Source organism: Chelmon rostratus, chromosome 13 (assembly GCF_017976325.1).
Source record: "Chelmon rostratus isolate fCheRos1 chromosome 13, fCheRos1.pri, whole genome shotgun sequence".
NCBI lineage: Eukaryota > Metazoa > Chordata > Actinopteri > Chaetodontiformes > Chaetodontidae > Chelmon > Chelmon rostratus.
This window is the reverse complement of record NC_055670.1, coordinates 13,354,148-13,365,037: the sequence shown is the minus strand read 5'-3', so window position 1 is coordinate 13,365,037 and position 10,890 is coordinate 13,354,148. Positions and strand designations below refer to the sequence as shown.

The window sequence follows — 10,890 nt, the reverse complement described above, 5'->3', positions numbered from 1 at the left end:
TTGATACACCAGAGAAAATCCTTTATTCAGGGTTTGGCTGTCCTAGATTTAAAATGAGAACTACAGAAAACTTGTTACAATTTAAAATTAACCTACAGATCATTCGTATACCTCTATGAGCCACATGCTTCACATTCACTGAATATATTTCTAGCAAGACAGAACAAATAACATGTTTATCTTGTGTTGATAGAATTTGCTGACATATAGTGAATACTTTTGTGTGCGTACTGTTTGTTGTTTTTCCAATGTGTCCATTCGGGTCATAACTGGCAGCTGTAATAGAGAGCTATTTCTATCTGGGTACTGCTTTCAGAGTTCTACTGCAAATGTCATCTAGTGGTGAAGATTGAGGCTTTCTGCAATCCATCTATTGAAGGCCTGTCTATTTGGGCAGTGTGTGTATATCTGAATAAATGTTTTGTATGTCTTTTAATAATAAAATATAAAATAATGGTGGTTGCCTGTTTTGTATGTGTTTATAATGCAAAATAACCAGTGTCACTGTTACCGTTCTAACCATCATCATCTGCGTCCATCCTCTTTTGTGTTTTAGATCATATCAGATTACACAGAGAGTGGCATAAATATGTGTTAAATATTGATAGCTTTTTCCTTTTTCTGTCTAAATTGGTAGGTATGTCTAGCACAGCTGCCTTTAATAAAGCACTAATTCGGACTCCAAATAGTGTTTAATAGATTGCAGTACTTTGGAGCATTCCACCCTGAAAAAGAAAGTCTTCTTCTTTTTACTTATATTTACAGCACAATATTACAGCACACTAGTATTTGAAGGACGGGACGGTTCTTCCATGAAGTGAAATTGCCCCAAAACTCGTGAAGCTCCATGGCAACCAGAAACAGAGAGGCCAGAAACCAGGAGAAATAGAAAGATTAGTGTCATGCTCTACTGACATGTACTGAAATCCTTGTTTAGAATTCCAGGCCATTTTCAACCTGTTGAAGGTGGAAACATGTCTCTGTTACATAAACCTTTTGTCTCCCAGTGTTGTAACAGCCAGAGGTTCTTAAACAGAAATAATAATAATAATACATTTTATTTGTTAAAAGCCCCTTTCAGGACACTCAAGGACACTGTACATCACAATAAATATCAAACAACAGCAATACGATAACATACAATAAAATAAAATAAAATAAACAAGTGATAAAACAAATAAGTTTAAAATCAGACTGACCATTTGACCTCATGTGGGATAAGCAAGTCTGAACAGGTGAGTTTTGAGTGTGGATTTAAAACGGGAAAATGAATCAATGTTTTCAATTTCGGGTGGTAATGAGTTCCAGAGCCGGGGAGCAGAGCGGCTGAATGCTCTGCTCCCCATTGTGGTGAGACGGGCGGAGGGGACAGACAAGTTGATAGTAGAGGAAGATCTGAGGGAGCGAGAGGGGGTGTGGACGTGGAGGGGAGCTGACAGGTAAGGAGGGGCGAGGTTATGAATGGCCTTGAATGTCAAGGCTTCATCATAGGCTTCATCACAATAACGTTACAATACTAAATTAATTCATGTGGTGTTTACAAGCTTGTCATCAGAGTACAGAAATGTTTTCATGTGCTGGATTTTTTTTCAGGGAGTTTGGACTACTTAGATTTATGATGTTTGCAATGCTATCAGAGTATTAATACGGAACTCACCGACAGACGAGTCTTCAGGAACATACATGTTAATAATTCATGTATTGTCATGTTGTCAAAGTTCCTCGGATTGGAAACAGCTCCACATTATTGGCCCCCTGGCTTGCCGTCTGTTGCCACGGTGATTGTGACGCTACAGAGGCTTTGTCAGATTAGCAAATTTTAGCTAGCTGGCAAAGCAGCTGGTAAACGTAACGAAACAACCCAAATAACCAGCAGCCATGGCATCTGTTTTAGATGCTCTCTGGGAAGACAGGGACGTTAGATTCGACATAACAGCACAGTAAGTTATTGTTATCTCACTGAAATCGTTCGAGATTATTTCCCATCGTACAACATCGTACTGGTTAGCTCAGCTACGCTAACTGGCTAAGCAGAGATAACGCTAGATAAAGTAATTCGCCTGCTATGAAAACTTGGCTTCAGGGTTTTTAATAATAATTGTTTGTATCCTTGCATTTTGTCGTAGAAAAACGTTTTACGGTAGCTTTGTGTCACAATTAGTGTAGAGATGTCGTAGATTAGCTTCATACTAGCCTTAAAGTAACCATCTGTGATACAGTTAGCTAATTTAAGTTTCAGAGCATCCAACGCTATAGCTGATCAATCTACCAATCTGTCTTGTACACAGACAGATGAAAACACGTCCAGGAGAAGCACTAATAGACTGTTTGGACTCCATAGAAGACACGAAAGGAAACAACGGAGATCGAGGTAATGTTAAATAGCTGAATTATCATGGAAGGACTAAACTGTGTGTGGCAGCTCACTTAATAACTGATGTCCACTTTTTTGCAGGGCGACTGCTGGTTACAAACCTGAGAATCATTTGGCATTCTTTGGCTCTGCCAAGAGTCAATTTGTGTGAGTACACCTGCATGGTTAGATTCATTTGCTTATTGTTGTTTGTCTGTCTCCCCCAGCAGCCCATCAGCTGAATGTTTAAACCTAAACTAGATATATAAAGATTTGTGAGTGACCATTGCCACCAATTTCAGAACAATCCAATAGGAAACAGGCCCTTACCAATCGGTGAGATGAAGCTCATGTATTCATGTCATTGTATATCATGTTCACTCAACTTTAGAGTGTTTAAATTAATGAACGAGTAATTTTCATAACAACGAAATAAGAAACTGACCATTATCAGATATACTTTGACTGCTCACACTGGCAAGTGCTTGCTGACAAAATATGAAGTCAAGATGAATGGAAGAAGCCAAGTGTGAAACCAGGTAAAAAATCTGACCATCCTAAATGTAAATCTGCTAATTTCTTTCTTTCAGCTGTGGGTTACAACTCCATCATTAACATCACAACAAGGACAGCTAACTCAGTAAGTACAATTTTGTTTTACTTCTCTAACAATTTAATTATTATCTTATTATTTTAAGTCCAGAGTTTTTGTCCATAATCTTGTAACATTTCCTCACATACATCACATGCACTGTTTATATTACAAGCACTTCTTACATGAACAAATGATTGATTGCCTCAAAGTTTGTATTAAATATTTTGTTCACAAGTCAATCACTTTTGCAGTGGAAGAATGTTTAAATCTAATCTATACAAAGACAAAGCCAATAATGGCAGCCTTGTTTCAGCATCCCTTTGAAGTAAATGATAAATGAAGTATATAATAAATGTGATAAAGGCTGATAAACATGCCAATTTATGACTCAAATGCTCTTTTCCAGAAATTGAGAGGCCAGACTGAAGCCCTCTACATCTTGACAAAGTCCAACAACACAAGATTTGAGTTCATCTTCACAAATGTGGTTCCAGGAAGTCCACGGCTCTTTACTTCTGTCATTGCTGTCCACAGGTAAAACAGTGCTGAGGGGAGGTTCAGTTACATAAAATGCATGTCCTACTAAACATTTTAAAATCTTTTGTTTTGTCACAGGGCCTATGAGACATCTAAAATGTACAGGGACCTGAAATTACGAGCCGCTCTCATTCAAAATAAGCAGCTAAGACTCTTGCCCCGGGAGCAAGTGTATGATAAAATTAATGGAGTTTGGAATTTATCCAGTGATCAGGTATGGATGTTGGAAATGTGTCTGTTTAAATTATTTTCTTCAGTTTGGCATTTCTCCGTTAATTTATTGCACAAACCTATTTTGAGTTTCTCAGATAACATACATATTCAGACTAAAACTGAACTAGCTCTACGTAGCTTAACAGAAGGCGTTCCAAAGTTGTATTGCATATCCAAAACATATTGAGGTGTGTGTACTTTCTGGTGTAATTTTTAATAAGCTTTTAATGAGCAGAACAGTTGTACGAAAATGTTAATTAATAATGTAACAACTGTTTTTCCTCCATTATTTACTGTATGTTGTTGCTTGAGTCTCACTTCTTTCTAAAGAGTCCACATCTAATACATGGAAGGTTACACTTTAAATTTGATGTGATTAATGGAGATAATGAGTTTGCAATATGACCCACTGAGTTCTTTTTCCTTGACTGATGTCGGTTTTCTTTGTTTTAGGGGAACCTTGGAACCTTCTTTATCACCAATGTTCGGATTGTGTGGCACGCCAACATGAATGAGAGCTTCAATGTCAGCATTCCTTACCTTCAGATTGTAAGTACAATACACCTTCATCTGCAGTACACCCAAAACTACAATAAAAGAGACACAATTACAGAATGAGCTGCCTTTAGGCTGGAGTAGTGTACATCCACACAGCAGGAAGTATGAGGTATTTGTTTAGTGGCTCATTTTAGGAGCATTTTTTGTTATAACAGGTGAAGTTTTTAAAATGGTTTTACTTCATAGACAGACACCACTGAACTCCTGCACAAGAGCTGCTACTGATCTTGTTTCTGTTGTAAAACCACACGTTGTTTCTCTTTCACTTTAACACCGTGCATGCATCATTTTATTTTTATTTATCTTTTTCTCCCAAAGTGGTCCATCAGAATTAGAGACTCAAAGTTCGGCTTGGCTTTGGTGATAGAGAGTTCACGCCAGGTAACCTGTTTTTCTCTGCACTTCGAGTCACATTCAACTGAAATGGTCACAATATACTGATTGTACACATACACTTGTAACAGGAGTTCCTTCTCTACATTTGTTGCTTGTTATATACAAATACACCCTGTCCTTTTGTTTGTAGAGTGGTGGCTATGTGCTCGGGTTTAAGATTGACCCTGTGGATAAGCTTCAGGATGCACTTAAAGAAATCAACTCATTGCATAAGGTGTACTCTGCCAACCCCATCTTTGGAGTTGACTATGAAATGGAAGAAAAGGTAAGCATCTGTGCACAATATTAGAATCAGTGACCCTAAAAATACTCTACATGTCTATTTTTGAATTACTGTGTCCTTCTAATAGCTGAGTTTCTTTATCTACTTTTTTATAAATGTTTGAATACTCCACTGTGCTCTACTCCTCTGTTTCTTGTTGTCATAGCACTGTTTTGTCCTAACACTGATTTCAGCCCCAGCCGTTGGAAGAACTCACGGTGGAACAGCCTCCTGATGACGTGGAGATCGAGCCCGATGAGCAGACTGATGCTTTCACTGTGAGTGTGCCCGTTGGCCACCCTCACGCCCGCCACTCCTCCGGGAGTCAGTGGTTTAGCTTTCAGACTCTCAGAATAGCTGTCAGCTCATGCCCTTCAGCATGATGAACAAACATGAAGTTATGTTGCCTAGTGCTCATGTTTGTACGGAGTGGTGCTCGTCAGACTAAATAACCTATTATTACACACAACATCATCCTGTTGTTTTGATTGAATGTATGATTTGTGTGTGTTGCTTGCCCACAGGCTTACTTCGCTGATGGAAATAAGGTAAAGTATCACAACTGATTTTATCACCAGCTGGAATCCTGATTCCAAAAAAAGTTGAGATGCTGTGTAAAACAAATTAAAACAGAACGAAATCATTTGCAAACAAACTGTGTTTACTGAACGGTTTTACGAAGTGTTCCTGAGTCAATGTAGTAACATCCTTTATCCAATCATGTGTTCACAAAGTGGTGAACCTCGCTCCATCCTTGCTTGTGAATGACTGAGCCTTCAAGGATGCCCCTTTCATGCCCAATCATGATACTATCACTTGTTACCAATCAACCTGTTTACCTGTGGAATGATCCAAACAGGTGTTTTTGGAGCGTTCCACAACTTTCCCAGTCTGTTGTTGCTCCTGTCCCAACTTGTTTGAAACATGTTGCTGCATCAAATTAAGAATAAGCAGATATTTACAAAAATCAATGAAGCTGATGAGCTCAAACATTAAATATATCGTCTTTGTACTGTTTTCCGTTGAGTATATGTCAAAAAGGATTAGCAGATAATTACATTCTGTTTTATTTATGTTTTACACAGCTTCCATGGGTTGTATAATTGCAAAATATGTTGTGCAGTGTGTTGTGTTCTAACATCTTATGGGCTCTTTTCATTTGTTTACTGTTGTTCCAAAGCAACAAGACCGTGAGCCGGTTTACTCCGAGGAGCTGGGCCTCGCCATTGAAAAGCTGAAGGATGGCTTCACGCTTCAAGGACTGTGGGAAGTTATGGGCTGAAATAATGTGAAAGGTGTATGTTTTCTGTGTAGATATTGTGATCATAAAGGCAACAGTATATTTATTTATAGGGCGGGCTAAAAGTATGTACAGTTTTATGCATAGATAAGTTTTCATAAAAACAAAATTTTTAAATTACTTGTATGACATATCTAGTGTGGGGATATTTATGAATAGAATGTGAAATATAATGCGGTTTGTAGTGTGTAAAGTAAATAAATGTATTTAAATAGAGTATATTTGAGAGTACATTTTTTTCAGATTCACATTTCAGAAACATTAATACAGCCAGACTGTAGTGTATCATGCACACAATTCATTTGCATGTGGAAAGAACACAGTGATCTCAGGCTAAATACAAAACTGCACAATGCACCAGAGTATTTTAAAAATCTAAAAAGAGGACAAACTGTCACCTCCTGTGGCAGCAGCTGTTCACTGACCCTGTCTACGTGTTGGATAACTCCCCCGTGGATGTCTGACACACAAGTACTGAATCGCACTATTGTGAGGTTGTCACTACTATCAGTGAACTGTGATTCACTCCACAGGTAGACGCTCTCAGAATACGTATCACTGTAGTGAACGGCAACCATATCTGTGAACTCACAGCACATACAGCACTGGAACAAGTAGTCCTGCCGCTGTGTGTCCTGTCACTGGTTTTATTGTAAAATTGAAGTGAAAAGATCAGAGGTTACTTTGTGTGGCCATACAACAATGTTGTTACTAATCACTGGGGTGACCAGGCTCCACAGTTGTTTTTACTCTATGACAGCTGTGTGAGCTCTCCGATTTGGCCTGCCAGAATTCCTCATGGATGGGATGTTTGGCTATATTTAGAGGGACACGGTTATATTGGAGTGGCTTCAGACCTGGCTGCCTATAGTTCTCTGTCTTCACCGGCTAGGACAGTCAGTTGTCTACTGTCCCACTCCCTTCCACTTCCTGTCCTGCAGAATGGATCCCCAAGGCTTGCGGGAAGATCTCCGTCTGTTTCAAACCACTCTGCTGCAGGATGGACTCAAAGAGCTTCTTAACGAGAACAAGTTGATCGACTGTGTCCTTAAAGTTGGCGACAGAAGCATCCCCTGCCATCGGCTCATCCTGGCAGCCTGTAGTCCGTATTTCCGGGAGATGTTCTTCTCAGCAGACGGCAAGGAAGTGGACAAAAAAGAGGTTGCTCTGGAGAACCTGGATGCCAGTGTTTTGGAGGCGATTGTAAATTACATGTACTCAGCAGAGATTGATATTAACGACGACAATGTGCAGGATCTTCTGGCCGTCGCCAACCGCTTCCAGATCCCTTCAGTGTTCACAGTTTGTGTGAATTATCTCCAGAAGAAGCTGTCAAAGAAAAACTGCCTCGCCATCTACAGGCTGGGACTGATGCTGAACTGCGCCAGGCTGGCAATCGCAGCTCGAGATTACATTGCAGATCGGTTTAAGACCATATCCGAGGATGAGGATTTCCTGGAGCTCGCTCCACCTGAACTCTTTGCCATTATCGGGGCGGATGCGCTGAACGTAGAAAAAGAGGAGCTCGTGTTTGAGACCCTCATGAGGTGGATCAGGAAAGACAAAGACAAGCGCGTGAAGTCCTTGGAAGAGGCCTTTGAGTGCATTCGCTTCCGTTTACTCCCAGAAAAGTACTTCAAGGAGAAGGTGGAGAAGGATGACCTCATTAAGTCTGATCCTGAGCTGCTCAAAAAAGTCAAAGCCATAAAGGAGGCCTTTGCAGGGAAGCTTCCAGAGAGGACAAAGGGACAAGGTGATGAGGAAGGAGAGGAGGGCAAGTTGCCCGGCTATCTGAACGATAACCGCAGATATGGCATGTTCGCCAAAGACATGGTTCTGATGATCACCGACACTGCTGCCGTGGCCTACGACGCCCTGGAGAACGAATGTTTTCTCGCTGCGATGGCCGAGCAGATCCCCCGAAACCACGTCAGCCTGGTATCAAAGAAGAACAATCTGTATGTGCTGGGGGGCCTGTTTGTAGATGAAGAGGACAAAGAAAGCCCACTGCAGTGTTACCTCTACCAGGTACAGACAGTTTAATTTACACTGAATCTGAACACATCAGAAGTAATTCCCTCATTTGTTTTTTCCCCACAATATCTTCACGTGTGTCTTTCAGTTGGACAGTCTCGGCGCTGAGTGGACGGCTCTGCCCCCCATGCCCTCCCCCCGGTGTTTGTTTGCGATGGGGGAGTTTGAAAATCTTATCTTTGCTGTGGCAGGAAAAGATTTACAGTCCAATGAGTCTCATGACACCGTTATGTGCTATGACACCGAGTAAGTTCAGTCCACCAACCGTTCTGTTCTCTCATACGAAGCCCTGATGTGTGTTTGCCGTTGAGCGCGTTACTCTATCTGCCCCCTTGTAGAAAAATGAAGTGGACTGAAACCAAAAAGTTGCCTCTGAAAATCCACGGCCACTGCGTGGTCTCTGAGAACGGGCTGGTGTACTGTATTGGAGGCAAGACGGATGACAAGTAAGACGCATTTCTACATGAAAGTGAAAATCTGATTGTCACGTTGCATTGACCCTTCTCAGGAATCATTTTTTGTCTCACTGGTGAAGTAAAGCGACCAATAAGATGTTTGCGTACAACCACAAGAGGTCCGAGTGGAAGGAGGTGGCTTCCATGAAGGCAGCCAGGTCGATGTTTGGCGCCGTAATCCACAACGGGAAGATTGTTGTCGCCGGGGGAGTCACTGAAGACGGCCTCACAGGGGCGTGTGAAGCCTACGACTTTTCAACCAACAAGTACGTTTTTTTATTCCAGTTTGTACAAAGGTTATTGTTATGTTTTGATTCCAGTATTTATTTGGTTATTTCCTGTTTATACTTTTCTCTGTTGGACGCATATATCAGATCATACCTTAAACTGTCTTCACATTAGTTTTTAGTCAAATATTGGAAAAATGTTGCCACTTTTTTCTACATTTGGATGCTTTCAATCAGCGGTTCCCAGCCGTTTTGGCTTGCGACCCCCTCGTCACAGAGGTGTTCTTCCTTTGTTTCTTTTGGAGGATTTTTAGAGTCTTCAGGAGGAGGATGCAGCCAGAAAAGGAGGAAAAAAAGCAGAAAGCAGAAGAAAAACTCAAAAGAAAATAAAGAACAATGTGTGTAACAGATACACAGTTGAAAAGAAAGTTCAGCTTCAAAAAATTACTTCATGACTTTTTCAAAGCAGTTTTAATCTAACTTGACTTAACTAATTTGAAAAGAAAAACATTTTTTTAGTCAAAGTCAGCTTTATTGTCAATTCTGCCACATGTACAAACAGGGAATCGAAATTACGTTTCTCTCAACCTCTGTGACAAGACATATATTAAAAAGAAATAAATAAAAACTGTACAATCTAAACAATGACACATTAAGAGAATGTAGTAGTGCAAGTTTTAGTTAGTTCAGACAGTTTTTTTTCTGTGCTTCCAGGTTAGCAGCCACTGCTTTAAATCCACACTGAAAGGAAAAGTCAAGGAACTCTTGCTGAGATTTTGTTAAGCATAAGTCAAAGAAAACAACATCGTGGAGGTGTTAATGGAGCAGAGTGCACTTTATTGCAGGTGGTCACCCTTCACAGAGTTTCCCCAGGAGAGGAGTTCAATGAACCTGGTCAGCTGCGGAGGCTTGTTGTACGCTGTAGCCGGCTTCGCCATGGTGGAGAACGAGAACAAAGAGTGTGCGCCCAGCGAAATCATCGACATCTGGCAGTATGTGTTGATTTCTGTGCAATAAATCTTCCACAGTGATATCTTTCTTCACATGGTGAACCACAGTAGCATGTTTTCTCTGCCCCACCAGGTATGAAGAGGACAAGAAACAGTGGACCGGCATGATAAGAGAGATGCGATATGCAGCTGGAGCCTCCTGTGTGTCCATGCGTCTCAATGCAGCCAGGATGCCCAAACTGTAGCAGTCCAGACACTGCTGTCAGCAAGAATACTGCGTACATGCTCTTACTTAGTGTCACCCAACATTGTAACATATCAGGCTCATGTCCCCTTCGCCTGTTCTGTGAGTGTCCTGATAGAACATATGTAATGGATTTATTTCTCATAAGTCAGTGGAGTCTAAAATTGACCAGTCACTGCTTGTTTGGACCAGATGTTATTGCTGATTCTGATCTTCTGAAACATATGTGTATTATTGCAGTTATCTGGCAAAGGTTTGCAAACAAATGTTCCTCTTCCAGTCAGTTACAACGGGCACCTTGCTGTATAAAGACATCTGTTTGACATTTTTGACCTTTTTTCTTTTAACACAGCTTATAAAATAGGGATGTTATTGAAGACCACAACTATTGTGCCCCTGTACATGTTAATAACAAATTCCATTTTGAAGAAGCAAGCTCTGCAATCACTGTGTAAAGCTTTGTGTGAATTGGTGCAATACTCTACAAGAGCTGTATCAACTGATGTTCTGCTCTGCTTAAGCCATAGAGCTTCTGCTGAGGGTCACCATATTGACTTACTTCACAGCCAGTGGTGGAAGAAGTATTCAGATCCTTTACTTCTGTAAAAGTACTACTACGACTCTGTGAAAATACTCCACTACAAATAAAACTCCTGTACTCAAAACCTTACTGAAGTATTATGAAAGTGTTATCACCAGAATGTACTTAAAGCATGAAGAGTAAAGGTGCTCATTCTGTAGTGGAATGGTCCCTCTCAGTGTTTTA

At 40.6% G+C, this 10,890-nt stretch overlaps 2 protein-coding genes across 2 annotated transcripts; both read left to right on the top strand.

Moving 5' to 3' along the window:
* Positions 1-1,801: 1,801 nt before the first annotated feature.
* bbs5 (Bardet-Biedl syndrome 5) lies at positions 1,802-6,420 on the top strand. Its single transcript, XM_041951250.1, has 12 exons — positions 1,802-1,940; positions 2,289-2,371; positions 2,456-2,521; positions 2,944-2,993; positions 3,355-3,482; positions 3,564-3,699; positions 4,152-4,247; positions 4,575-4,637; positions 4,783-4,917; positions 5,109-5,192; positions 5,439-5,462; positions 6,095-6,420. The coding sequence occupies exons 1-12, from the start codon at positions 1,879-1,881 to the stop codon at positions 6,194-6,196; spliced, it is 1,029 nt and encodes a 342-aa protein (XP_041807184.1). The 5' UTR covers positions 1,802-1,878; the 3' UTR covers positions 6,197-6,420.
* Positions 6,421-7,094: 674 nt separating this feature from the next.
* klhl41a (kelch-like family member 41a) lies at positions 7,095-10,880 on the top strand. The gene is made up of 6 exons (XM_041951003.1): positions 7,095-8,242; positions 8,337-8,494; positions 8,587-8,694; positions 8,784-8,969; positions 9,776-9,922; positions 10,014-10,880. The coding sequence occupies exons 1-6, from the start codon at positions 7,157-7,159 to the stop codon at positions 10,123-10,125; spliced, it is 1,797 nt and encodes a 598-aa protein (XP_041806937.1). The 5' UTR covers positions 7,095-7,156; the 3' UTR covers positions 10,126-10,880.
* Positions 10,881-10,890: the final 10 nt, after the last annotated feature.

Excerpts from the sequence above, each read along its gene's own strand:
- klhl41a (XM_041951003.1), top strand. The coding sequence starts at position 7,157 with ATGGATCCCCAAGGCTTGCGGGAAGATCTCCGTCTGTTTCAAACCACT. Across the intron at positions 8,970-9,775 it reads TACGACTTTTCAACCAACAA|GTGGTCACCCTTCACAGAGT; the intron begins GTACGTTTTTTT and ends ACTTTATTGCAG. Across the intron at positions 9,923-10,013 it reads GAAATCATCGACATCTGGCA|GTATGAAGAGGACAAGAAAC; the intron begins GTATGTGTTGAT and ends CTGCCCCACCAG.
- bbs5 (XM_041951250.1), top strand. The coding sequence starts at position 1,879 with ATGGCATCTGTTTTAGATGCTCTCTGGGAAGACAGGGACGTTAGATTC. Across the intron at positions 2,372-2,455 it reads AGGAAACAACGGAGATCGAG|GGCGACTGCTGGTTACAAAC; the intron begins GTAATGTTAAAT and ends ACTTTTTTGCAG. Across the intron at positions 2,522-2,943 it reads TCTGCCAAGAGTCAATTTGT|CTGTGGGTTACAACTCCATC; the intron begins GTGAGTACACCT and ends TCTTTCTTTCAG.